This window comes from Perissodus microlepis, chromosome 22, assembly GCF_051167445.1.
Source record: "Perissodus microlepis isolate ML-2025 ecotype Zambia chromosome 22, ASM5116744v1, whole genome shotgun sequence".
Classification (NCBI taxonomy): Eukaryota; Metazoa; Chordata; class Actinopteri; order Cichliformes; family Cichlidae; genus Perissodus; species Perissodus microlepis.
In genome coordinates, this window is record NC_140481.1 from 7050318 (window position 1) to 7076340 (window position 26023).

Consider the following 26023-nt stretch of genomic DNA (forward strand, 5'->3'; position numbering starts at 1 on the left):
AATCTTATAAGGAACCCTCTGCATTGAATTAGACACATTACAAACTGAGGAAGATAGATTAGGAATAATAATTATTAAATGCAACGTGGTGCAGAAACACCACGGAAATCTTGATAACCTCAAATTTCTTGTGACCATGCACAGTTTTTCCACTCAAAAACTACTCTACCTACTGTATTCTACCTTTATGTGTGGATGTGGAGGAAAGCTTAGAGACGAGCAGGAACACCTTTCTTGTTTAGGGTCAGATTGGTTTGATGTTTGGAGGCGGGCAGTGACGAAATTATAACTTGACCCAAATGCATTAAAGCAAAATGATTACTTTAAGGATTTTGCTTGGCTAAAAGTTCCATACTGTGTGATTCCTTTGTCATGTCCTTAATAGCACATAATATCCTTTTTTGCATTTTCCTGTGGCAAAACAACAATCTCATGCTCATGAATCTCGTGAAAATAACACAGAATAGACATTATGAATAAATACAGTCACAATGGTCAAATGTGACTACCTGCGCTTTCACACACACACAGGTGTACAAACAGGTACTCACAGACACACACTATCTTGGTTGGCTGCTGCCTTTAAACATCTCATGCGTTGCTGGCTTTGTGTGCTACTCAATAAGATTCAATATTTATTATTTACTGTTACCTATGCTTATGTTGGTTGTTGCTGTAGTTTCCCTTCTGTGCTGTTTTCCTGTTTTGCAAAGCAACTAGAGAAGCAGATTTTCAGTGTCTTTTCTCTCTATCCCTCCTTTCCTCTATTTTTCTTTCCCTCTCCTTCTGTTAACTCTCTTCTCAACTTCTCTTTAGTCATATTATTTCTCTTTTCTGTCCCCGGGTTCTGTCCTTCCTGATTGTAATAACTTCAAATAAAAATAAATTATAAAGAGCAAATAAACTATGACAATCAAGTGGACCAATATAGCAAAAGGTCTACTTGAAATAATATAAAACTAAAGTAAAACAAAATAAATGAAGACAAAATAAACAGCTGTAGAAAAAAGCAAATAAAACATTAATGCCTTGACAAACTGGTAAAATACACCACATGCAAATACAAACCATTTCTACACAAGTCTGCACCAGTTCCAGTAAAGACAAGCTTATGCTTGCCACAGTAAAGTAGCAGTGCAAATTCTATTCAAAGCAAAACAAGCAAGCAGAGCATGGCTATCAAAGGTTTCACTGTGAAGCAAGATTCATAAAAAAAAGTTCTGTGTCACAGAGGTGGCTGCCTTTTTTACGAGGGAGAAGCATTAGGGTAGCCACAACAAGCTTTTATACGGTCTGTAGTTGATCATGGTACTGCATGTACGTTAAAAAACTTCATCCGTGATGAAGTCATGAACCAATAATTTTTGATTACACAGTAGATACTTATTAACTATGCATTTAATTCTCACAGCTGCCTGTGTGGCAGGCAGGAGTCTGACCCAAATGCAGGACTCATAAACAAAGGTTAAACTATAAAACAAAATTACTGCAGAATTTAAGGAAGGTATAAAAACAAAGAAACAAAATCAACAAACCTTCAAAGAGGGAAAATGTGAAGGAGGACATGACAAAAGGCAGAGGGAAACTGAAAACTTAAATATAAATAATGGATAATGAGAGGATATAAAACTTGAACCAAAGTACAAGAGAAAAAAAACAGAAAAAGTCAGATAGGAAAAGAAACTCAGACTTGACCCTGTAGACTGTGACAGTAATAATGTTTTGCTTTTTTATTTTTTTGAAGTTTTGAAAGTTGAAGATGTCCATTGTTAAATTCTTTCGATCTTTGGGCTGAAGGAAGGACAATACTCGGTGTATAAATGCTCAATCAACAATCTTTTATTCCATACAATTCAACACTTTATGAGCATAAACCATCCGGATGGGGAGACATGCATGAAGAGGGTCACAGCAAAATCTCAAAATGGTGGAGGGTTACTCAAACTCTTATAGCCTCTGATGGCCCCCACCTAGTCGTAAAAACCTAAACATACATACTTTCTAACTCTCAGTGAGCCTGAGTTATGACCTTGGCTCCCTGTTTTTCTGCTTCCAACAAAGGTGGGGGTGAAGCTCCTGTGGAATGTGCTCTGTGCTCTCTGCACACAATATTCTCTCCTTAACTCAGCAGTATGAAATGTTCGTTCAGAGTTCGTCATGCAACGTTAAAGGTATGTGCCTTTTTCCACGTCACGCTGTGCACCACGTTTACAGGAGATGAATTGCAGAATGGCAGATAGTCAGATTAACAGTATTTTGTCTCTATCTTCAGGTTTTACACGCTTACATTTACACACGCAGTTACTGTCCCTCTATTTAGAAAGGCAGAGGCGTCACGGTGTGATTATTTTACATGTTGTTGTTTTTTTTCCTGTGTAATAATATTCAACATTGCTATCAATACATTTTTCAAAAAATGCCTCTCTGTGCAAAATCGGTTTAAAAACATGAACAGCTGTGGGATACTGTTTGTCTGTGATTTGAACCAAGGGAACAAATCCTGGCAGGATCAGCCTGATATTATTCGTATCCCACTGTAACTTTACTGTATAAAGAGCTAACATCTCCAAAATGTCAGGAGTAGTTAGTCATAGAACTAAAAATCAAGAATGTAGGATACTGTTTGTCCGTGATTTGAAGAGCCCAGCGCCTGCTTTCGACGCAGGGAAAACCAGTTCTGCAGGGGAGACCTACCTTTGCACTTGTGCAGGTGAAGCCAAAGGGAAGATATGCTTCAGAAGTGCGGGCCCCACACTTTGGGAAGGTCTGCTCTATAACAAGAAGTATGGTGTGGCTTACAGCAGTATCATGATTCACTCATTCACATTATAGGCATAGGATAACATATGATAGCATAATAATCTCACACCATGAAGAGTCCAGAAAGCTGCATAAGGCTGTCAGTATATTTCATACCTCCAGGGCTTTCTGGAAATGTTACCACATGCCACTGGTGTGTAATGATGCAAAATAGTAACCACAATTAAAGTTAACCACATCTACAACAGAACTGCTGCAGATAGATATTAGCAATAATGGCATGGTATAAAGGTTTCCAGCAGAAAGAAATTTTAAAACGTACAATTTTGTCAATATTTGTACCTTTTTGTATATTAACAACAAAGGTAATTATAACATTTCATTATAAACACAACATGAGTAACAAACAATAACTAAATCAACGTTACAAGGCAGGACATGTGATCACTGCGCGTTCCTGTTTTTTTGTTATTCATGTTGTGGGTTCAAGGTGATTCTTTTTAATCATGTTTTTGTGTGCTATATCCACACCTGTGCTAATCACACCTCTCGACATGGCTCTACTTTTTTTCCCTTAAACCTCCACCCAAGTTCTTAGAACTCTCATCGTACTACGGCCTTCCTAGTAGGAGGAATGTTTTTAGAAAGTCCCAGAAAAGTATGTCAAGTCTTATTATGGGTGTGTGAACATGTTGTTGCAATGAGCATAAATTGGAAATAAATCCAGGCTAAGAGTGCCAGTTTAGTTCATGGTGTGAGTAGGCAATAAGGCAGAAATGCAGTGTCCCTGGTCCTAGTCCCACTCTGCACCTTGTCCCTAATCCAAGGTAATCCAATTTCTTTTGAGGTATAACATTGACAAGATTCTCAGAATAACTATAACTGTGATCTTGACCTTGAGGTGAAGCTGAATATTTTTGCTTTGAGATCAACGTCAGCGTAATTTGAACTTGTCTGGGCCGGACCCTATGCCGCCAGAACCACGACAAAGACTCCGGTAAGGAAAGGGGGGGGGGGGGGGGGGGGGGGTGCTTAATCTGTGAAGGTTTTAGCTCTTTATACAGTGAAGTTACAGGAGGATAAAAAAAAATTATTATCAGGTAAAATGTCCTTCGTTTGTTAAAATAATCCCGTCCGATACCACGTGAGAATAATAAATATAACATTTTCTGTTGTAACCCTCAAACTGAATGGTAATGCAATGACACTCATTTTCACTTTATCACAAAACTAAAACATCACTACTTCCACGTCTAATTTTCTGTAATGGAGGCGGAGTAAACTGGATCAGCACTCCGTGCTAAGCGAATGCTCGCAACGCAGAAGGAACAAATATTGTTAGTGATACCTATCTTGGCACAACACTGATCCTGCCACAATTTGTTCCTCCGGTTCAAATCATGGACAAACAGTATCCCGCAGTTGATTGTTTTTAAACCCATTTTGCACAGAGAGACAATGTATTTATAGGAATGTGTGGTGTGGAATAAACCGCAGTGGGCCTGTGTGTGGTTGGAGGGTGTATTTGCAGTGTTGCCAACTCCTCAGTAAGGAAAATCGCTTTTGGCTGTCCTAAAAGTCGCTAGAAGTTGCTAAATGACATCGTCAGAAGACTCCAGTGACACCAGAAAAAGTTGCCAGATTTGTCGCTAGTCGCTTTTTTAGGAAAAAAAAGTCACTAAGGGGGTTTGAAAAGTAGCTAAATTTAGCAACCAAGTCACTAAGTTGTAGTGATGGGATTTCCGTCTCTTTTTAGAGAACCGGCTCTTTCGGCTCGACTCACTAAAAAGAGCCGGCTCTTTCGGCTCGCAACCGGATCTTCAGGTTGTTTTGTTGCTTTAATTAATTTATTATTAACAGCAATATAAAATTATGCACAAAAAGGAATTACTAATGTAAAAACAAAACTGTGGTTTTATTTATATATGTTTGTATATAAATTTATACGGTGGCTCCTAGAGACAAATCACGTACAAACTCCAAAAAGCACGTACAAACTCCAAAACACGTACAAACTCCAAAACACACTTCTAGCGTTAACTGAACTTCCAAAACAGAGCTACCTAGATCACTTAAATTACACAATTGAAAGCATATGTGTATTGTTTGTGTATTTATACACAAGCACTCATATATATTCAAATAATTTAAAAAAATGTTCATTTACCTGTTACTACCACACACCAAATCCAGTCATTGGTACTTCCTGACTTGTGTAGCCACTAGGTAACAAAAGCTCAACACTGCCCCTAGCATCCTGGAGCACTTCTGTTGTGCTTTGTACGTGTTTTGGAGTTTGTACGTGTTTTGGAGTTTGTACGTATTTTGGAGTTTGTATGTGCTTTGTCTCTACGAGCCACCGTAAATATACTTTTATTTATTCACTCCACATAAAATGTAATAAATAAATTATATAATACAAAAAACAACTACATTTCAACTTTTAACCATTTAAATTTTAAGCTTTTTCCTTTTAAACAAGTTTAAAGTGGAACAAGACAAAACACTGAAAAAAACCACAACACAATTAAATAGAAATATGAAAAAATATGAAAACAAAAAGAAGATGCACATTCTCTGACATATGGGCCTGCATGACTAAACTTTCTGAATCCTTTATCGTCCGCAACTGAAAATAGTTGTGGATGATCACTATACCTTTCTAATGTGACGTTGTTTTCCCTGGCTCTCTTTCTCTCTCTCTCTCTCCCTCCCGCTCTGTTCCTGTGCTACTGCGAGCGTAACTACCTCCCCCCTCTTCCCAGCGCAAAGCACAAGGCTTGCGTGCGGAGTGAAGCGTATGGGCTCAAAATGTGGTCATAAATATTTTGTACTTGTAAATCGGTTTTCTACTTGTAAATCAGGATTTGTATGTGTAAAAAAAAATTTTGTGTGTGTAAAAAAGATTTGTATGTGTACAAAAAATTTGTGTGTGCGTAAATAAGATTTGTATGTGTAAAAAAAATTTGTGTGTGCGTAAAAAAGATTTGTATGTGTAAAAAAAATGTGTATGTGTAAAAAAGATTTGTGTGCGTAAAAAAGATTTGTGTGTGGACTTAGCCAAAAAAAAACCCTGCAAGTTACAAGTACGAATTTTGACCCTATTTTTCTTCCTTTCATCTGATTGGTCAATGTCACGTCAATCACAAATGTAACAATCCAATCAGAGAACAGATAGGTTTGGCTGTCGGAGGGGAGCTTTTTTTGAACTGCAGGTCTTTGAAGGGAATAAATGCCCTTTTACATGCCAACCCAGCGTTTTCCTTCATCACCACGAAGGAAAACAGTCTGTGGTCGTCCGAGTTTGGTGATTTTTATGTCACAGGTCTACGTGTTTAATATAGGGACTTCCACAGCCTTTTTAACAGCACTGCGGACCGCAGGGAGAGGGCAGTGTTTTGGAAATGACAGTCTTCATTACAAAGCTTGTTTGTTGATTTAACTCAGTTGTTTAAGTTTCTGCGAAAGCAAAACAATTGTGTGCAACCAATGTCCACTATTGAATTAAGTAAATCCAACATGGCCTTTTTTGTCAGTGTAGATCCAAAATAATGCAATCAAAGACGTAATGGACAAAAATAAAATTACAATTCTCTGGGGGTTTTTTTTTAGCATAGTTGGCAGTTATGGCATATGTACTTATTGCACAGCAGTCCTTATTGCTTCACTGGTATTTCTTTGACTTTTGGAATGTGATCCTACCTCATCACAAATCATCAAGCTGAAAGCCAAAGCCATGAAGCCAGTAGATGGATAAGCACCCTTCTTTTGCAACCAAACTTGATGAACGTGTTTCATGAAGGCCGGATTGAGGATCGTCACCTGGTAATTAAACATGGCCATTTATTCTGCGAATAATGCACAATATAATCTTTTAACTAAATTATATTTGATATATGAATATACAGTTTGTCATTTTTGTTAAAATATAGAATAATGTACTCACCAAATTCTTGTTGGCTAGGCTCTGTTTGTTTAAATCACCATTTTCTCTGTTGGAAATATGCTTTTACATTAATGGTATATATGCTAGAAAAGGAATTAATTAGCAATTATGTGATTAGAATCATTTAACGCTAGATTCCGATTGAAATGATAAATGCACACAATAATGAATTTGTTAAGCTTTTCACAACCCTAAATATTCAAGTGTACTAAATATATATTCTAAATACAAAAACATAAAAAGGTAACAGCAATGTTTGAACTACCCAACGTTCTCGAGGAGCCACAAAAAATCCTCCATCTTGAATGGAAAAAACACAAGGTGAGTGGTGTGGTCCAATAAGCTAGCAGTCTCTGGATACATGACACGATGAGTTGTTTTGGTTCCAACATCCACTTCAAAGCCTCTGGTCGGCCCATAGTTCATTCTAAATTACACATATTTAACATCATGCAGTTAAATCATATTTTGTGAATAGAGTCAATACAACAGCATTAGGGGTGCAACGATACTCGTATCAATATTGAACCGTTCGATACAGTTCTTTCGGTTTGGTACGCATATGTATCGAACAATACAAAATTTTTAATTTATTTTATCAACTTTTCTTCTGACAATGCAGTCTGTGTTGAGAGCTCAGTGGATGAGATGAGATGAGATAGCCTTTATTTGTCAGTTGCAGGTCTTTTGCCCACAACCAAGATAACAGACCTTGCCGACCGTACATACAATACAAACATCACATTGGGGAGACAGGTCAGGCCAGGTAGCGAGGAAAAAAAACATCGAAATGTGTAACACAAAAGGATAATACAGGAATGCACAGGTATCAACACACCATAACACAATAAACACAGACAAGCAACATGGGAAAGTGTTCCAGTGTGTAAATCTGATTTGGGACTGCTGCAATCTTCGACTGCGCCTCCAGCTGACCCGATGTCCACATCATGGGGGAGGTAAGCGTTGGAGGTGGCGTTGGATAGGGAGGGTGATGCGTCAGTGAGTGCTTATCAGTATCAGTATATGTATGTGTGTGCGTGTCCATAGTTCAGCTGAGACAGTGTCCTTCGCCCCGCCAGGCTAAGTAAACAGTCTTCCAGCCAACCCAGGTGGCCTTGTAGGGAATGGGAAGGAACAGACTCAACACAGTCGTTATCAGGGAGTTTTTGTTCAGCTCCAGCCTTGAGCCCACAGCTGGCGCCGAAGGGGTAGCCGCATTATGATGGTGATTTTTCTTTTGCAAACAACTCATGAGAATTTCAAGCTGTTTTTAACACTCCGACACTGGTCTCTCAATCTCCCGTTAATAGCTGCGAGTTTCTCCATGATGTTATTAGCCGTCAATTCTGTGGTCTTGTCGCTCTTTTGCTCACATAGCAGATTCTGAGACCTCACGACCGCAGCCTACTGATCCGAGATGTAATCCAGCTTCCGCCCAGAGATGTTGTTCTGAGTTGATTCTTTCCTGATGTAATCCAACATACATACGCTCAGAGGTGTTATTCTGAGCATTCACTGCAGTCGTAAGCGCCTCCAAGCTCTTAACCATGTTGCCTTCAGTGAGCCCTTTCTGAGAAGTCGCACCTGTCGTTCCAATCCCAGCGGGCAGCCTTGTGGGGGTTTGAACAGCCGGTTCCGCTCTCCGATAAGCCAGGGCCAAGCCAGCTCCGATCAACAAGAACCCTGTTATCATGGTTCCGAATAGGTAGATATCTTCAGCGTCCTCGATCGACAGTCCCGCCAGGCACACAATCCTCTGCCACCCGTCCATCGTGTATCCCTCCAGGGCACTCGGGTTGTCCCGAGCCCAGACTTCTCGTTAAAGGGTGTCAATAGCATTCAGAGACCAGTAGATCAAATCCATAATTATCTTTTAGGTTTTAGACACAGACTGTGAGAGAGTGTTCCAGGGAAAGTAATGCAAAAAAGACACGAGACTAGACAAGGACATAAGAACTAGCAGGGAAGATAGAGGAGAGGAGAAAAAGTGTGTCCGCCTCCTCCGAGAGCCAAAGAAGTGGATCTGCGTTCGACTACTCCACCTAGGCTGCACTGTCGAGCGCAGATCCACTGAGCGCAGCGCAAGCTGGCAAGACAGAAGCTAAGCTCGTTGCAACATGGCAAATAATAATAATAATAATAATAATAAATTTTATTTATGAGCGCCTTTCAAGTCACCCAAGGACACTTTACAATAGGATAAAACACTTAGTAAAACAATGGCAGAATAAGAACAATAAAATAAAAGCACAAGATAAAATGAACAAACAGTGGATTCACAGTGAATATGCAGATTTGAACAGATGAGTTTTGAGTTGGGATTTAAACTGGGGGAGAGAACCAATATTTCTTATTTCAGGGGGCAGAGAGTTCCACAGCCTGGGAGCAGAGCAGCTGAAAGCTCTGCTTCCCATGGTGGTGAGGCGGAAGGAAGGTACAGTAAGCTGGATAGAAGAAGAAGAACGAAGTGAACGGGCAGAACAAGTGGTGGTTAACAGGTCAGAAAGGTAAGAAGGAGCGAGGTTATGAATGGCCTTGAAGGTGAGCAGAAGAAGTTTGAAAATTATCCGGAATTTCACAGGGAGCCAGTGAAGTTCCTGGAGAACAGGGGTGATGTGCTGGTAGGAGGGGGTTCTGGTGATAATGCGAGCAGCAGAGTTCTGAACCAGTTGAAGCTTATGAAGGGATTTTTGGGGGAGACCATGCAGAAGAGAATTGCAGTAGTCAATACGGGAGGTAACAAGACTATGTACAAGAATGGACGTAGACTGGGTGGAAAGAGAAGGAAGCAATCTGTTAATGTTACGTAGATGGAAGTAGGCAGAACGGGTGAGATTATTGATGTGAGATTTATAGGAAAGTGAACTGTCTAGGATGACACCAAGGCTCTTAACCTGAGGAGAAGGGAAAACTGTGGAGTTATCGATGGTGAGTGAGAAATGGTTTGCCTTCAAAAGGTTGGATTTGGTGCCAATAAGGAGGATCTCAGTTTTATCCTCATTGAGCTTTAGAAAATTAGAGGTAAACCAGGATTTTAACTCGGATAGACATTCTGTAAGGGAAGAAGGTGGGAAGGAGGAATCAGGTTTGCAAGAGAGATATAACTGGGTGTCATCAGCAAAACAGTGAAACTGAAGATCAAATTTGCGGAAGATGGTACCTAGAGGGAGAATGTATATTATAAAGAGAAGAGGGCCTAAAACTGAGCCTTGGGGTACACCAGAGGTGACGGGGAATAGACGAGAGCGGAATGATCTTAGTTGAATAAACTGGGAGCGGTCGAGGAGATATGATTGAAACCAGGCGAGGGGTATGTCAGAGATGCCGAGAGAGGAAAGTCTGCTTAGAAGGACAGAGTGAGAAATGGTGTCAAAGGCTGAGCTCAGATCTAAAAGGACGAGGATGGTGAGAAGACCAGAGTCAGCTCCGATTAGAAGATCGTTAGTGACTTTAAGTAGAGCAGTTTCGGTACTGTGACATGAGCGAAAACCAGATTGAAATCTCTCGTAGATGTTATTATTAACCAGGTGTAAATGAAGTTGAGCTGCAACCACTTTTTCAAGTATCTTAGAAATGAAGGGTAGATTGGAAATCGGACGGAGGTTGTTAAAGTTGTTAGGATCTAAAGAAGGTTTTTTCAGTATAGGAGTGACTAGAGCAGTCTTCAATAAGGAGGGAACGATACCGGTGGTGAGAGAAGAGTGAATGATAGCAGAAATGAGTGGGAGTAAAGAAGAGAGGCAGGATTTCACAAGCCCCGTGGGCATGGGGTCAAGATGACATGTGGCAGGCTTTGATTTACATATTAACTCGGAAATATCAGATAAATCAGGAAGATGAAAAGTGGAAAACGGCTCAAAAAGGAGAAAAGGTTCTGGAGAGGGCGTAGACACAACATTTGATCTGAGTTGCTGGTGGATGTTATTGATTTTCGTAGTCCAGAACAGCATCAAGGAGTTGCAGGTTTCAGAGGAATAGAAGTGCGGTGGTAAAGCGTTGGGGGGTTGAATTAGTTTGTTGAAAACTGAAAACAGAGTCCTTGCATTACCCTCATAAGAACTGATAATACCAGAGTAGAAGCTTTGTTTGGCCTTGTTAATGGAGTCTTTATACTGAAGTACGTGGTATTTATAGATTTCTGAATCAACAGTTAAACCAGATTTCTTATATTTACGCTCTAGCTGCCGAGCTTTGGCCTTCAGAGCTCGGAGGTCAGAGGTAAACCAGGGAGCAGAGCGAGCGAAGGAAACAGAGTGGGTTTTTACAGGAGCCAGAGAATCAAGGACAGTGCGTAGACAATTATTATAATATAACAACAAATCATCAGGAGTAGAATAGAAGTCCGGAATCTGAACATTGTCCAAACTGGTAGTGAGAATGTCCATATCAATGTTCTTGATGTTGCGGAACGAGATGAGACGGGTTGGCTTGGTAGAAGAGCAGCAGAGAGTGAGATTAAATGAAAGGAGGAAGTGGTCAGTTATGGGGATTTCAGTAGCAGAAAGATTCGAGGGAGTAAGACTAGAACAGCAGACCAAGTCCAGGGTGTGTCCTTTAGAGTGAGTGGGAAAGTCGATAAATTGTTTAAATTCAGAGCCTTCGAGACAGGAGGAAAAGTCTCTGGTGAGCAGAAGGTCATTATTGTCCATGTGAATGTTGAAATCTCCCACCAAGATCACATTTGGGGAGAGAGATGAAAGATGGGTTAGTAGATTAGCAAAGTCACTGAGGAAGACAGGGTTAGGTTTGGGGGGGCGGTATACAGTAGCTATGATGGTGGGAATGGGTCCAGTCAGCTCACATGCAAGGACCTCTAGAGAACTAAAGGTATCAACATTAACTGGCAGGACTTTCAAGTGCTGGCGAAAAAGGATCGCGAGACCACCCCCACGACCTGAGCGGCGGGGTTTAGAAAAGTAAACAAACCCCAGAGGAGCAGATTCGTTTAGCTGAGAAAAGTCATCAGGTTGTTGCCAGGTTTCAGTTAAGCAGAAAAAGTCAAACTTACGGTCAGATAGGAGGTCTTGGATGAGAGGTCCCTTACTTGTCAATGAACGAATGTTTAGAAGACCGAAGTTGAGTGGAGTATCTTCTTTTTTGCTAATCGCGGTGGGCGCCCTAGGCAGGTGGGCTAGAGATCGATGGTTGACAGCCCGATCAGGGTTCCTGCGAGGGCGGCGAGTAGCAGACCAGAACGATTTAGTTCCATTGGAGTTATGGAAAATCCTGCGGGACCCACGATGGATGTATCTCCGGCGAGGCTGGAAAGTGATGCCCGGGTGGTAGTGGAGCTCCGCCGGCGACGGGAGCGATAGCTGCCCGCGAAGGCGCAGGAGCTCAGCGGCTGTATAGCGGAGCAGTCCAGCCGTAGGATGGTAGACGAGCGTCAGGAGAATCCAAAATAGTGCCGACCAGCTCAGGAACATCTTGGTCCGCATCTTCGATTGTGTGGAGGAAAAGGAGCCGAGCCGGCCGGAGCAACGAACAGGTGGGCTAAAATAGCTCAAACAGTTAAGCTAGTGCAGCTCACTGAGAAGAAGACGTGAGAACACATTCAGCTGAAATAACAGAAGTTGAGGACAAGCGTTGCAAATCAATCCCTGGCAGAGATCGATCTGGTCCTGAGTGTGAATGTCCCTGTTCATTCAAATCTGAATCCAAATAATCCAATTAATCCAAATAAATCCAAATAATCGAAAAATGAACCGGTGAGTAGCGGCAGCCAGACGCGCCAGCGTTCACTCAAGCCGGATGTTGTCTCAAGAAATGAAACCTCCCCCACCCTCATTCAGATCTGGGCTTTGGAACTATTTTGGTCTTCATGTGAAGTATGACCCTGAAGGTAAGCGCGTCATGGACAAAAGTAAAACAGTATGTCGGATGTGCCACGCAATGCTCAATTACATGGGTGGGAACTACTGCGTTAGTGCAGTTTGCTCGTTAATGTGTTGACGCCGTCCAGCCCCACGCATGGGGCGATCCGCGGTAGCTCGTTAACGGAGATTTGCCGTGTTGTGGCGTTAACGTCATTTCAGATTAACGCTGACAGCACTAGTGGGAACACAATGAATATGACTGCACATTTACGCCGACATCATCCTAGTGCAAAGTCAAGTGGAAGCAGACAAAAACAACAAGCACGCATGCTACAAATTTTACCCGAGTCATTTAGACAGCCGTTAGCACCTGATATGTTTAATATGCTGCTGAGAGTATACCCCAGAAGAAGCGTATAGTATAGCTTTTATTTTGGAAAGAGCCATTTCTCTGTAATAAACTCTCTTTTCCAAAGATGAGTGATTTCTCGATCAGATAGATTTATTTTTTTATTACTGTCAAAGGATTTTTGCCTTTAAAGGTTTTATTATTCATATAATAATCAGCTAAGAGTGTTTATATTTCTGTTTGTACTCAACCAGCTGCATAGTTAACCGCTGGCTCTCTGCTCTATAACGGAAACTGTGTGCTGTCATATTATCTGTCAGCAACAGGAAACCGCCACCCAAGAGTAAGAAACGACCTTGTAGAGAACACAACGTTTTGAGAAGTCACACCTGCATGCTTGACTAGATAAGCATAGTATTTCCTTCTTTGTATGCTTCATGCTGTGTATAAATAAAGGCAGAGAGCTGCTGCAGGGTGTGAGTCTCTGTTGAGCTCTCACCCGTGCACGTTAAACTGCTGAAGTGTCTGAGTGTTATTTCATTATATCTGAGTGTTTGATAAAAGATTATCTCTAACAATTACTTTGTTGTTTCAGCAACATTAAATTTAAAAACTGTACTTTTGAGTTAAAATATATATTTATAATTTTAATAAATGACAAATTGAAAAAGCATGAACATTTTTTTGTATCGAAAAAATTTCGAACCGTGACACCAAAGTATCGAACCGAACCAAACCGTGAATTTTGTGTATCGTTGCACCCCTAAACAACATAATAGTCAACTCTAAGTAAAAGTGAATGTTTGATTGTATTCTATTTTACCTTATTACGAAATCATGCAAATCAATCAGAGGTCCATAACGTGATCCATTCAAATTACCAGAATTCCCCACTACAGCACAAATCCTGCAGCGATCAGGCCTGGGTTTTACATCTTCTGAAATGATCGGTAGCATCTCAAACACCTTCTCTACTGTTGCATTGAAGAAAGCGAAGTCGTATTTTTCCTGCTTTATTTTCTGACAGACATAACAGAGGAAAGTTAATAAAGTTAATGGAACTGGTAAACAGCAAGTTTTACACTTTTTTGTCAACATTGAATATATATATATATATATATATAGATGGATATCTCACACGTTCCAAGTATGTGTTTTCCAGTGGCTCCAACAGTTGGAAAAATATAATGAAATGCAAAGTTAATCAACATTTGTTTTGTTTAGTGATCATTTAATTTACCTTCCACCAGAGGAAATCATTCTCTGACATGCAGTGTCTTCTTGGCAAAAAGGGTTCAGGAGATGCATCAATCTGTTCCCTAAGCCAAGGATCACCATCTCTTATACATTTGAGACAGGAACAAAAGCTTGACTTCCAGGGCCCAAAGGAGTAAACATATAAATTCCATGAAGGACTGAAAAACATAGGCATCACTGCGATGCACAGGAGTAGGGAAATTAGAACCCTGGATTTTTTCTGTCTGGAATTCATCTTTAATGAAGAACAATCTGTGGATTCAGTGAGTGGAGAAACATTCAGGTGAGTAAATCTAAGAATGTAGACAATGTTACAAAGAAGCCTACAAAAAAACACTATCCACTGTTTCAAAAGCAACCTTGGTGACATAATCTGGGGATGGCATTGCCCTTGAGGACAAAGTATAATCATTTAAAAGACATTGCCTTTCTACTTAAATAGCATAACATGACACCCAGTAGAAAGGAAAACATTTTGGACAGTGTTTATTTAATATAACATAGAAAGACGCTTTGAAAATATTTTATAATTAGATTGGTTCTTATAGTGTTCTCTTCTGATCTATCAAACCACCAACATTCCACTTAGCAGATGACCTGCTCTACCTCCTAAAAACTAAATAATCCCATTAACCTGCTAAAGAATCAAACAGAAAGACACAATTCAGTCACACTATAATGCTAACATGTTTTTTAAATGTATATATTTAACAACATCTGAATAAGGTTTTTTTAAGAGGTTCTATAAAGCTTGTCATGAGTAATTAATAGTGTTAAATGTAATATATTTTCTCTTACCTTCAAAAGTAAAGGAAGTAGAAAGCAGGCAGAGAGCCAGTGAAAGATAGAATTGGTGAGCTACTATTCAACTAGTGGGGTTTTAGTTTTGGTTCTAGGAAAGCTGAATTGTTTGGGTTGTTCTCAGAATTGAGAAAAGAGGAAAAACCTGTCTGTTAACTGTGCAACAGCCAGTGTAGTATTACCTGGGAGGGTTTATTTATGATCTGTTTAACCCATGAAAACCATACATGGAAGGAAACCATGTATCCATGTCAGATTATTTTTGATATGAGCTTATGAATGTAGTACCATAAATAATGATAAGAAGAAGAAGAAGAATATCACATGATTTTATTTGTATTTATTATTATTATTATATTTCTTAATATTATATATGATTTAATGCTAGATGGGAAAATGAGTTTCATTCAGTTTCATTTTTGAAAATGATGAATGACTGTTATTATAATTATATTATTTTATTATTGTTTGCAGTAGTTCACCTGTGCTGAAGCTAATGTGGTCTACTCCTTTACCAATTCTAATTGGAGTCATTCATACCAGTCATCGCTTGTATAAAAATTGATGCTTTTTGAAATGTTTTAGAATGCCATTCAACCTCTATACACAAACCAGAGGGGAGGATTTGTTTGTTTTTTAATTTTTCATAGTACAAGATGATACTACATTATTAAGAAGGTACCAAAGATGGTATGCTACATTAATGGAGAGAAAACCTCCAGATTCAGACAGCCTTCATATGAGCAAGCACTTGGTAACAGTGGGAAGGAAAAAATCTTATAAGGAACCCTCTGCATTGAATTAGACACATTACAAACTGAGGAAGATAGATTAGGAATAATAATTATTAAATGCAACGTGGTGCAGAAACACCACGGAAATCTTGATAACCTCAAATTTCTTGTGACCATGCACAGTTTTTCCACTCAAAAACTACTCTACCTACTGTATTCTACCTTTATGTGTGGATGTGGAGGAAAGCTTAGAGACGAGCAGGAACACCTTTCTTGTTTAGGGTCAGATTGGTTTGATGTTTGGAGGCGGGCAGTGACGAAATTATAACTTGACCCAAATGCATTAAAGCAAAATGATTACTTTAAGGATTTTGCTTGGCTAAAAGTTCCATACTGTGTGATTCCTTTGTCATGTCCTTAATAGCACATAATATCCTTTTTTGCATTTTCCTGTGGCAAAACAACAATCTCATGCTCATGAATCTCGTGAAAATAACACAGAATAGACATTATGAATAAATACAGTCACAATGGTCAAATGTGACTACCTGCGCTTTCACACACACACAGGTGTACAAACAGGTACTCACAGACACACACTATCTTGGTTGGCTGCTGCCTTTAAACATCTCATGCGTTGCTGGCTTTGTGTGCTACTCAATAAGATTCAATATTTATTATTTACTGTTACCTATGCTTATGTTGGTTGTTGCTGTAGTTTCCCTTCTGTGCTGTTTTCCTGTTTTGCAAAGCAACTAGAGAAGCAGATTTTCAGTGTCTTTTCTCTCTATCCCTCCTTTCCTCTATTTTTCTTTCCCTCTCCTTCTGTTAACTCTCTTCTCAACTTCTCTTTAGTCATATTATTTCTCTTTTCTGTCCCCGGGTTCTGTCCTTCCTGATTGTAATAACTTCAAATAAAAATAAATTATAAAGAGCAAATAAACTATGACAATCAAGTGGACCAATATAGCAAAAGGTCTACTTGAAATAATATAAAACTAAAGTAAAACAAAATAAATGAAGACAAAATAAACAGCTGTAGAAAAAAGCAAATAAAACATTAATGCCTTGACAAACTGGTAAAATACACCACATGCAAATACAAACCATTTCTACACAAGTCTGCACCAGTTCCAGTAAAGACAAGCTTATGCTTGCCACAGTAAAGTAGCAGTGCAAATTCTATTCAAAGCAAAACAAGCAAGCAGAGCATGGCTATCAAAGGTTTCACTGTGAAGCAAGATTCATAAAAAAAAGTTCTGTGTCACAGAGGTGGCTGCCTTTTTTACGAGGGAGAAGCATTAGGGTAGCCACAACAAGCTTTTATACGGTCTGTAGTTGATCATGGTACTGCATGTACGTTAAAAAACTTCATCCGTGATGAAGTCATGAACCAATAATTTTTGATTACACAGTAGATACTTATTAACTATGCATTTAATTCTCACAGCTGCCTGTGTGGCAGGCAGGAGTCTGACCCAAATGCAGGACTCATAAACAAAGGTTAAACTATAAAACAAAATTACTGCAGAATTTAAGGAAGGTATAAAAACAAAGAAACAAAATCAACAAACCTTCAAAGAGGGAAAATGTGAAGGAGGACATGACAAAAGGCAGAGGGAAACTGAAAACTTAAATATAAATAATGGATAATGAGAGGATATAAAACTTGAACCAAAGTACAAGAGAAAAAAAACAGAAAAAGTCAGATAGGAAAAGAAACTCAGACTTGACCCTGTAGACTGTGACAGTAATAATGTTTTGCTTTTTTATTTTTTTGAAGTTTTGAAAGTTGAAGATGTCCATTGTTAAATTCTTTCGATCTTTGGGCTGAAGGAAGGACAATACTCGGTGTATAAATGCTCAATCAACAATCTTTTATTCCATACAATTCAACACTTTATGAGCATAAACCATCCGGATGGGGAGACATGCATGAAGAGGGTCACAGCAAAATCTCAAAATGGTGGAGGGTTACTCAAACTCTTATAGCCTCTGATGGCCCCCACCTAGTCGTAAAAACCTAAACATACATACTTTCTAACTCTCAGTGAGCCTGAGTTATGACCTTGGCTCCCTGTTTTTCTGCTTCCAACAAAGGTGGGGGTGAAGCTCCTGTGGAATGTGCTCTGTGCTCTCTGCACACAATATTCTCTCCTTAACTCAGCAGTATGAAATGTTCGTTCAGAGTTCGTCATGCAACGTTAAAGGTATGTGCCTTTTTCCACGTCACGCTGTGCACCACGTTTACAGGAGATGAATTGCAGAATGGCAGATAGTCAGATTAACAGTATTTTGTCTCTATCTTCAGGTTTTACACGCTTACATTTACACACGCAGTTACTGTCCCTCTATTTAGAAAGGCAGAGGCGTCACGGTGTGATTATTTTACATGTTGTTGTTTTTTTTCCTGTGTAATAATATTCAACATTGCTATCAATACATTTTTCAAAAAATGCCTCTCTGTGCAAAATCGGTTTAAAAACATGAACAGCTGTGGGATACTGTTTGTCTGTGATTTGAACCAAGGGAACAAATCCTGGCAGGATCAGCCTGATATTATTCGTATCCCACTGTAACTTTACTGTATAAAGAGCTAACATCTCCAAAATGTCAGGAGTAGTTAGTCATAGAACTAAAAATCAAGAATGTAGGATACTGTTTGTCCGTGATTTGAAGAGCCCAGCGCCTGCTTTCGACGCAGGGAAAACCAGTTCTGCAGGGGAGACCTACCTTTGCACTTGTGCAGGTGAAGCCAAAGGGAAGATATGCTTCAGAAGTGCGGGCCCCACACTTTGGAAGGTCTGCTCTATAACAAGAAGTATGGTGTGGCTTACAGCAGTATCATGATTCACTCATTCACATTATAGGCATAGGATAACATATGATAGCATAATAATCTCACACCATGAAGAGTCCAGAAAGCTGCATAAGGCTGTCAGTATATTTCATACCTCCAGGGCTTTCTGGAAATGTTACCACATGCCACTGGTGTGTAATGATGCAAAATAGTAACCACAATTAAAGTTAACCACATCTACAACAGAACTGCTGCAGATAGATATTAGCAATAATGGCATGGTATAAAGGTTTCCAGCAGAAAGAAATTTTAAAACGTACAATTTTGTCAATATTTGTACCTTTTTGTATATTAACAACAAAGGTAATTATAACATTTCATTATAAACACAACATGAGTAACAAACAATAACTAAATCAACGTTACAAGGCAGGACATGTGATCACTGCGCGTTCCTGTTTTTTTGTTATTCATGTTGTGGGTTCAAGGTGATTCTTTTTAATCATGTTTTTGATAAGATAAGATAAGATAAGATAAAAATTTATTAATCCCTCGGGTGGGTTCCTCTGGGAAATTCGGTTCCAAATAAGCACAGCACCGACAGAAGTTACAGAGTTACAGAATATTATATATATATATATATATACACACACACATATATAAATACAAAGACATATATAGATAAAAATATACAAAGGGGATAAATAGAATAAATAGGAATAAAATAAAAATAAAAATACAAGTGGATTGCACATTTCAAGTATGGAGTCTATTGCACCGTTGACTATTAACAAAAAGTATTGCACAAAGGTAATTGCACAGTGAGGTGAAGAGGCACTACAGCTTAGTTGTTCCCCCCTCCTTTGTCCTCCTGTTTCCCCTCCCTCTCCCCTCCAGAGAGGAGTTAAACAGTCTGATGGCGTGTGGGACAAAGGAGTTTTTAAGTCTGTTGGTTCTTGTCTTGGGGAGAAGCAACCTGTCACTGAACAGGCTCTTCTGGTTGTTTATGGCCGTGTGCAGAGGATGCCCAGCATTGTCCATAATGTCCAGCAGTTTCTTTAATGTCCTTTTCTCTGCCACTGTCACCAGAGTGTCCAACTTCATGTCGACCACAGCAAAATTGAGCATTTGGGTCTAAATAACCAAAAATGTGATGTCCACATATGTGGATGCCAGGTCCTAGGAGGTTAAATACTCTAGGAACCATCAGTAAGCTTGCAGTCTGAGAGCAAAGACACCTATACTACCACATCACCAGTATTGGGGTCAATTAGATAAGATGGGGCCTGATTATTCAAGACCTTGTATGTAAGGAGAAGAAATTTCAATTTGAATGTGGATTTAACAGGGAGCCAATGAAGGGAAGACAGTTTTGGAGAAATATGCTCTCTCTTTCTAGTCCCTGTCAGGACTTTCACTGCAGCATTTTACTTGTTTAATATGCACATTGAACGACAGTGTTGCGATCCAGAGTAAGCATCTGTTTAGGCAGCAGATTTGTAAGATTTTTAAGGCTGAGTACAATAACCTCGGTTTTATCTGAATGTAGGATTCAGGCATGAGTTTAGCTCTTTAAGACATTCCTGATACACACTAATTGGGGTATGTGGGTAGGGCACCTGAGAAAACTACATAGTCGGACATTGTTTTGACAAAGTTACACATCGATTCACTATTCTTTTTAGTGAGCTCCGATTCCCGTACACAAGTGTCATTACTGAGATCCTACTGAATAAAGTCTGCATTTGGTCTGGTCCTATAAAGAATGATTGTGAGGATGTTCACCTTTCATAAGAACATGCGTGAGCAGGAGAAGAAAGCCATCATCACAGAAGCTTCATCACCAGAATTCATGGAAACAGCTGAAACTGTTGCTTTTTATTGGGGTGTTTCTCTTGTTTTTTGTTTACTGTTTATATCTGCTAAAACAATAACTGGCAGAAGAAATGTAAAGGCTGGATATGACATGCAAGTAGATTTTTCCCTTGGTGCATTGCAAGAGAGGTTTTACATCTGATTGCCTCAAGGCCTTATGATATCCTCCACAGATTTATGATCACCTCTTTCATTGAAACTTAAGTGTTTTAGTCAACATTTTTACACCAGTGGTGTTCCCAGTCAAATGTGACACCATAATGACACCAATGGGTATCCAGACTATATTCATCCATCAGACAGAAAACATCCCCATACACCTCCCCAACTCACTCACTCACACACACATTTCAGACTGAACAATGTCTTTTGCGGGTACACATCTTTTTTCCCGCACTTATGTGCTGATCCTCCTACTTCTATTGTTCATGACTACTAGGGTTTTGGTTTCTGATTTCTTGTTCTTCTGGGTTGTGATTTGTAGCTCTTAGGTTTAATTCTGCCCTCGTGTTATTCTCTTATTCCCTAGTCAGTCATGTCTCGTGACCCCCCGGTCCCTGTACTGTGTTCCCTCTGTACTGTGTTAGTATTGTCTCTGAGTTCAGTCTGTGGATTTCCTGTTTTACTTTGAAGGTCTTGTCTCATGTTAGTGTATTCTGCTTTACGTCCTTGTCTTGTCTAGCCCAATGAGTCCCAGGTGTGTGCCCACCTGTTCCTCGTTTCCTCATGTGCCTCCCAGTGTATTTTAGTCCCTGGCTGTGTCCCAATTAAGAGACCGCACGCTTGAAGTACGAATTTTAAGTGCAATTACATCACCGCCATGCGACGACGGCTGTCCCAATTCAAAGTGTAGTTCAAATGCGCCGTCGATTTCCCCAAATATCAAGCGTGGTCCAGTGCATGCTTCATGGTCCCATATATCCCACAATCCATAGCGCGGCGGTGGGTGTGGATAATTTTGCTGCAAAATACGGCAGAAGGGAGCGGCCGAAGAGTGAACTGTCAAAAGTAAGTACTGAATATGATGTCACTTATTTATGTGCGAATGTTTAATAATGAAGAACATTAAAACATTATTGTTGGCCACATGTCAGCAGAGTTATGTGACATTAGTGATGTTTGTACTTTCAGCATTAACTTGATTTTAAAGCCTCTACTTCAAAATATATATATAGTTGACCTTAATCTTACAGAGAATGTGATGGTTTTATGGATAATTAAAGTCAGTCATATATCCACAAACACAACAAGCTGAAAGTCAGTGATGCTGCTCGGTTTGCAGTCCTGAATATCACGGCACAAGCAGGATCCACTGCACTGTTAATGTTAGCTCTGTTATATTGCTGCCTCTGTTCGGTGGTGTCGAGCCAAACGGACTTTAACGTGTGTTTGAACGAGCTGACGGTTCACTCGTTAAGCTGAAAGAAAGATGCTTTAATCACAGGAGTCACACATGTGTCCACTGTAACATCTGGGAACTCTTCTTGTTGAGCACTCGTAATAACACAAACACTAAATCCTCCTTCTCTTGTGCTGTTTTGTAGCAGTGTATACACCTGAGACTGTCACCTGTCTGTCTGTCCTACACACACACACACACACACACTCACTCTCTCTCTCTCTCTCTCTCTGATTGTGTAATAAAAGTATTAACATGTATTTATAAGTTACACTTGTGTTTGAATCCTGCAGCTTATCACACATTTGATTTCCATGTGTGACAACTGCAAGTGTCCAGAGTGAGGACAGACTGAGGGACCCACTGCTGCACATCATCTGTGAGGCTTTGCACCCCTGATGATCCACCAGGACAAACTCAGCAGTGTGTGAGGAAGAGGAGGAGGAAGAGCCAGCAGCAGCTGACAGATGGAGAGAATAGACAGACTGTTCCCTGTTTGGGAAGGACTGCTAGGAAAGTTTAGAATAACTAATTGTCTGTCCTGAATCAGTCTTATTAGGTAATGTTCAAATAATGTTATCATTCCAGTGTTCCAGGAAGAGAGACACTCTCATCAGAATTTGCTTTCACTGACACACAAACTCTTGTGTCAAATGTTCCAAAGAAGAATAGAAATGTCATCCTGCTGAGCACGCTACACAAAGATGTCCCTATCAGCACCACAGAGGACAGGAAGCCCCTTATGATCCAGGACTACAACAAGAACAAAGAAGGACTACAGGAAGGGGCTATTCCCCTTCCTGTTCCAACAGCCCCAGACTACCAAAGCCCTTGGGCAAGATGCCCAAGGGCTTAGCATGGTTTTCTGTTGCGTTTGAGTCTGCGTGCTTACAGCAACACCTCAGAGGAGAGAACTTTTTAAATTAGTTAACCCACTTGCAACTTAACTTGTATCACTAGTGATCATTTTGGTGTCATATTTTGACTACAGTAAGAGATCATTTAAAAGTTTAGGTTCTTCTTTTCAGTGTATTAACAACTCTTAAAAAAATGAAAATGCAAAGCCCGTTGCTGTGATGTTCCACCCTGATCTTCATCTGCTGACAGTGCTAGTCTTGGTCTCAGGAACACAGCTAGAACACAGTGTTCTAGTTTCTCAAATGTAATAAGATGAGTAACCATAGTACAAATGCCCATCCGTGCATTTTTCTGGTCTTTGCTGTTTCTGTTTTTTTTGTTGTTCTCTCTCTGGTGAGGTAGAAATACTACCTCACCAGGCTTTCACTATGCCTACAGGTTGTCAAGGTTCTGAGGAGGACTAACCCCTGAAAAGCAGGTGGCGCTGAAAACACCTCCATGCTTTGAGGGTATGTGCTACAGAGCTGGTTGAGGTGTTTACAGACGTTTTTAATTTGTCCCTCACCCAGTCAGCTGTACCCACATGCTTCAGGTCCACCACCATAGTGCCCCTCCCAAAGATAACCGGTTTGAATGACTATTACCCCATCGCACTCACTCCAACTGTAATGAAGTGTTTTGAGAGCATAGTCATGTCCATGTCCAAATGTGATAATTACAAATACCTACTGTCTAATTTTCCCAGTCTTTCCAGTTTGGGCATGTTTTCTTTTATTTTTGTCTTGCTTTGTTACACCTACTTATTTCCGCATTTCAGCTGCAGCATGAAATGCTGTTTCATTCAAAGTATGTTTCAACGTGTTATTATTCTGAGTCAGTGCTTCTCATTACTTAAACCTTTTGATGTCATTAAACATACCATTCAACAGATCAAAAATATGTCATTCTTGTAGAAGAAGTAAGCACAGAAGAGGTAAAAAGGTGTGAATCCATTTAAGGTCTTTCAACAAAGCAACACAGGAAATAATGTAACTGTAGTTTTAAAAAATATATAAACCAGTTCTTCTCTGGATGAAACCTGCATGCTCAACAAGCCCTAACACAGTCCTTATCAGTTTTAGATTAGTTTTTTTTTTTTTTTTAGAGTAGTTTTCACTCCCAAAATGTACTGATGCATGTCTGCCTCTCAAACATTTTTAGATGTGTTCCTTTGATAGTAGAAACTCCCTCATGAAGCTGACTGATTTCGAACCATTAATTTCTATTCCTGCAAGTAGAATATAAAGTCATTATTGAACACAGTGTTCTAGTTTGCCAAATGTAATAACACGAGTGACTATAGTACAAATACCCATCCATGCATTTTCTGGTCTTTCCTGTTTTGTTGTTGTTCTCCCTCTCTCTTTTTTCCATGTGCATGTTCTCACAAAGACTGCTGAACCCTGCAACTAACTACAACCTTTCGGTGTGTGATCTTGAATCAATACGTGTCCTTGTTTAAACTGAGGAATTCTGAGATGATGGCTGTCAACACACAGCCAAAAAAGGTGTGCTACTACTTTGTGGGGGATGGAGCACACAGGTGAATCATGCAAGGACATTTGTTTGCAGCTAAACTCCATGCCAGCTACAGAGCAGGGCATTTTTAAGGAGATTGTACACTTGTAAATGTACCCATGGATATTGACCCTATTATATTATCTTCTAGGTTACTTGGGGGATTCTGTTGGTGTCCTGTAGTGTGATGAGAATATTAGGTAATACATTATAACACAGCTGTAACTAAGTGTATTTTCAATGTCATTTATATCGAATTTACATTGTGATTGTATTTAAAAGTATATTCACTAGAAAAAGTGGTTGACAAGTCGGGTTTTTACAGGGAAAAAAGAAATAATACCTCATCAGGCCTTCACTATACCTACAGGTTGTCAAAGTACAACAGTGGTGTAAAAGAGCTGCAAACCAAGTATGATACATTCTTGGTCCATCAAATATAGCTGAACAGCACAACAGCAACTGTGCTTTACTTATGGTTAACTTCTGCCACCTACAGTTTTTTATGAGCATTGCATGTGCATTTGGAGCAATGTAAATGTATTTACGTCAAAGAACGTAACTTAGAACTGCAGTAATGCAAAAGCCTTTGTGGACTGGACAGAAGAGAGGCAAATGGGATACCTGGGGGGGGGGGGGGGGGGGGGGGGGGGGGGGGAATGAACCATGTAAGAGAGTGAGTATGAGTGATCAACAATACAGTATCGCAACCATTAAGTTTGCTCTTTAGCTAGACTTTAAGTCTAGCTGTAACAGGTCTAAAATTAAGATTTCGACTCACTTTCTATCCTCATCCTTTGGATGTCAATATCTGTTGATCTGTTGTCACTATGTTTGAACTCTGCCAATATTTTCATTATAGCTTGCACTATTTGAACATGTTGTGTTTAAAACTACTCATATAGCAACATATTTAATATACTGTGGTAACCAGGAAATGGAAACAGCCAAGTTATCATTATCGTCACCAGTGAGTTGTAGAATTAGACTGCTGATTGAATAGAAGCACGAACCTGACATCTAGTGGTGAACACAGTTACAGTGCATGACACCATGTACTAAAAGGTCAATCGTCATTAGGTTCCTCATGTTGTTTTTCTTACAAACACGCTGATCATTTTTATTCTCTTGTACAAGTATGAAATGCTGCAGCAGTGGTCACCAAAGTAATTCTTTATTTTGATTTTTTTTTTTTTGGAAACTAAACTTTTATGTAAGGGGAAAAAAGGGAGTCTTAAATATCTTGATGCATGCTAAAGTCTTAAATGTTTTACTGCTCTTTAACATGACAGATAATTAAGTTTTGCCACAAAAGCACATATACAGTACTAAAATATTGTCCAACACAAGGATGGTGTGACAGAGCAACACTAAGCTGTATGAGAAACTCATGTTTTACAAATCACTTTACCCAATGCATCAGCTGATTTTACTGAGATATAGATATCTATATAGATAGATATCTATATATCTTGTTTGTTTAGTTGGTTTCTGTTTTTTCGTTTTTTCAGTAGAGATGGTCACTGCCCTCCAAAGTCCTCCTTTTAAGATTGGAGAACAGTAGGTGGACAGATCCATTTTGACTTCTAACAGGATGCTTTCAAAATACAGAGCCAATCAAATCAAACTGGAGATAGAAAACTAAAACAATGATCAAAATGTGTTCTGAAGTGAAATACTGAGTGGTTAGTATTATTGTAGCCACCATCCAGTTTCCCCTTTACCTGAAAGAAAGGGCAAATCATAACATACCACTGTGCCACAATAAGTAAAAAAGGTAATGAGTGTTATTTGAATCATTTTAAATAAGTTCATCTCTTTTTTAAAAATTATTTAAAAAATTAAGCAAATAAGCACAGAGTCAAAGA

General features: G+C 39.5%; 1 protein-coding gene across 3 annotated transcripts; it reads right to left on the bottom strand.

Moving 5' to 3' along the window:
- Window positions 1-1608: 1608 nt before the first annotated feature.
- LOC146362504 (CMP-N-acetylneuraminate-beta-galactosamide-alpha-2,3-sialyltransferase 1-like) lies at window positions 1609-15263 on the bottom strand. 3 transcript variants are annotated; one of them, XM_084920194.1, is made up of 7 exons: window positions 14930-15263; window positions 14115-14383; window positions 13698-13894; window positions 6972-7133; window positions 6707-6752; window positions 6463-6582; window positions 1611-2771 (listed from the first exon to the last, which is right to left on the bottom strand). In XM_084920194.1, the coding sequence occupies exons 2-7, from the start codon at window positions 14364-14366 to the stop codon at window positions 2691-2693; spliced, it is 858 nt and encodes a 285-aa protein (XP_084776320.1). In that variant the 5' UTR covers window positions 14367-14383; window positions 14930-15263; the 3' UTR covers window positions 1611-2690. The 3 variants fall into 3 exon arrangements, with proteins under 3 accessions (XP_084776317.1, XP_084776320.1, XP_084776318.1); XM_084920191.1 differs by lacking the exon at window positions 14930-15263 and having other exon boundaries at window positions 1609-2771; window positions 14115-14921; XM_084920192.1 differs by lacking the exons at window positions 1611-2771; window positions 14930-15263 and having other exon boundaries at window positions 6473-6608; window positions 14115-14921.
- Between the last annotated feature and the right edge of the window lie 10760 nt (window positions 15264-26023).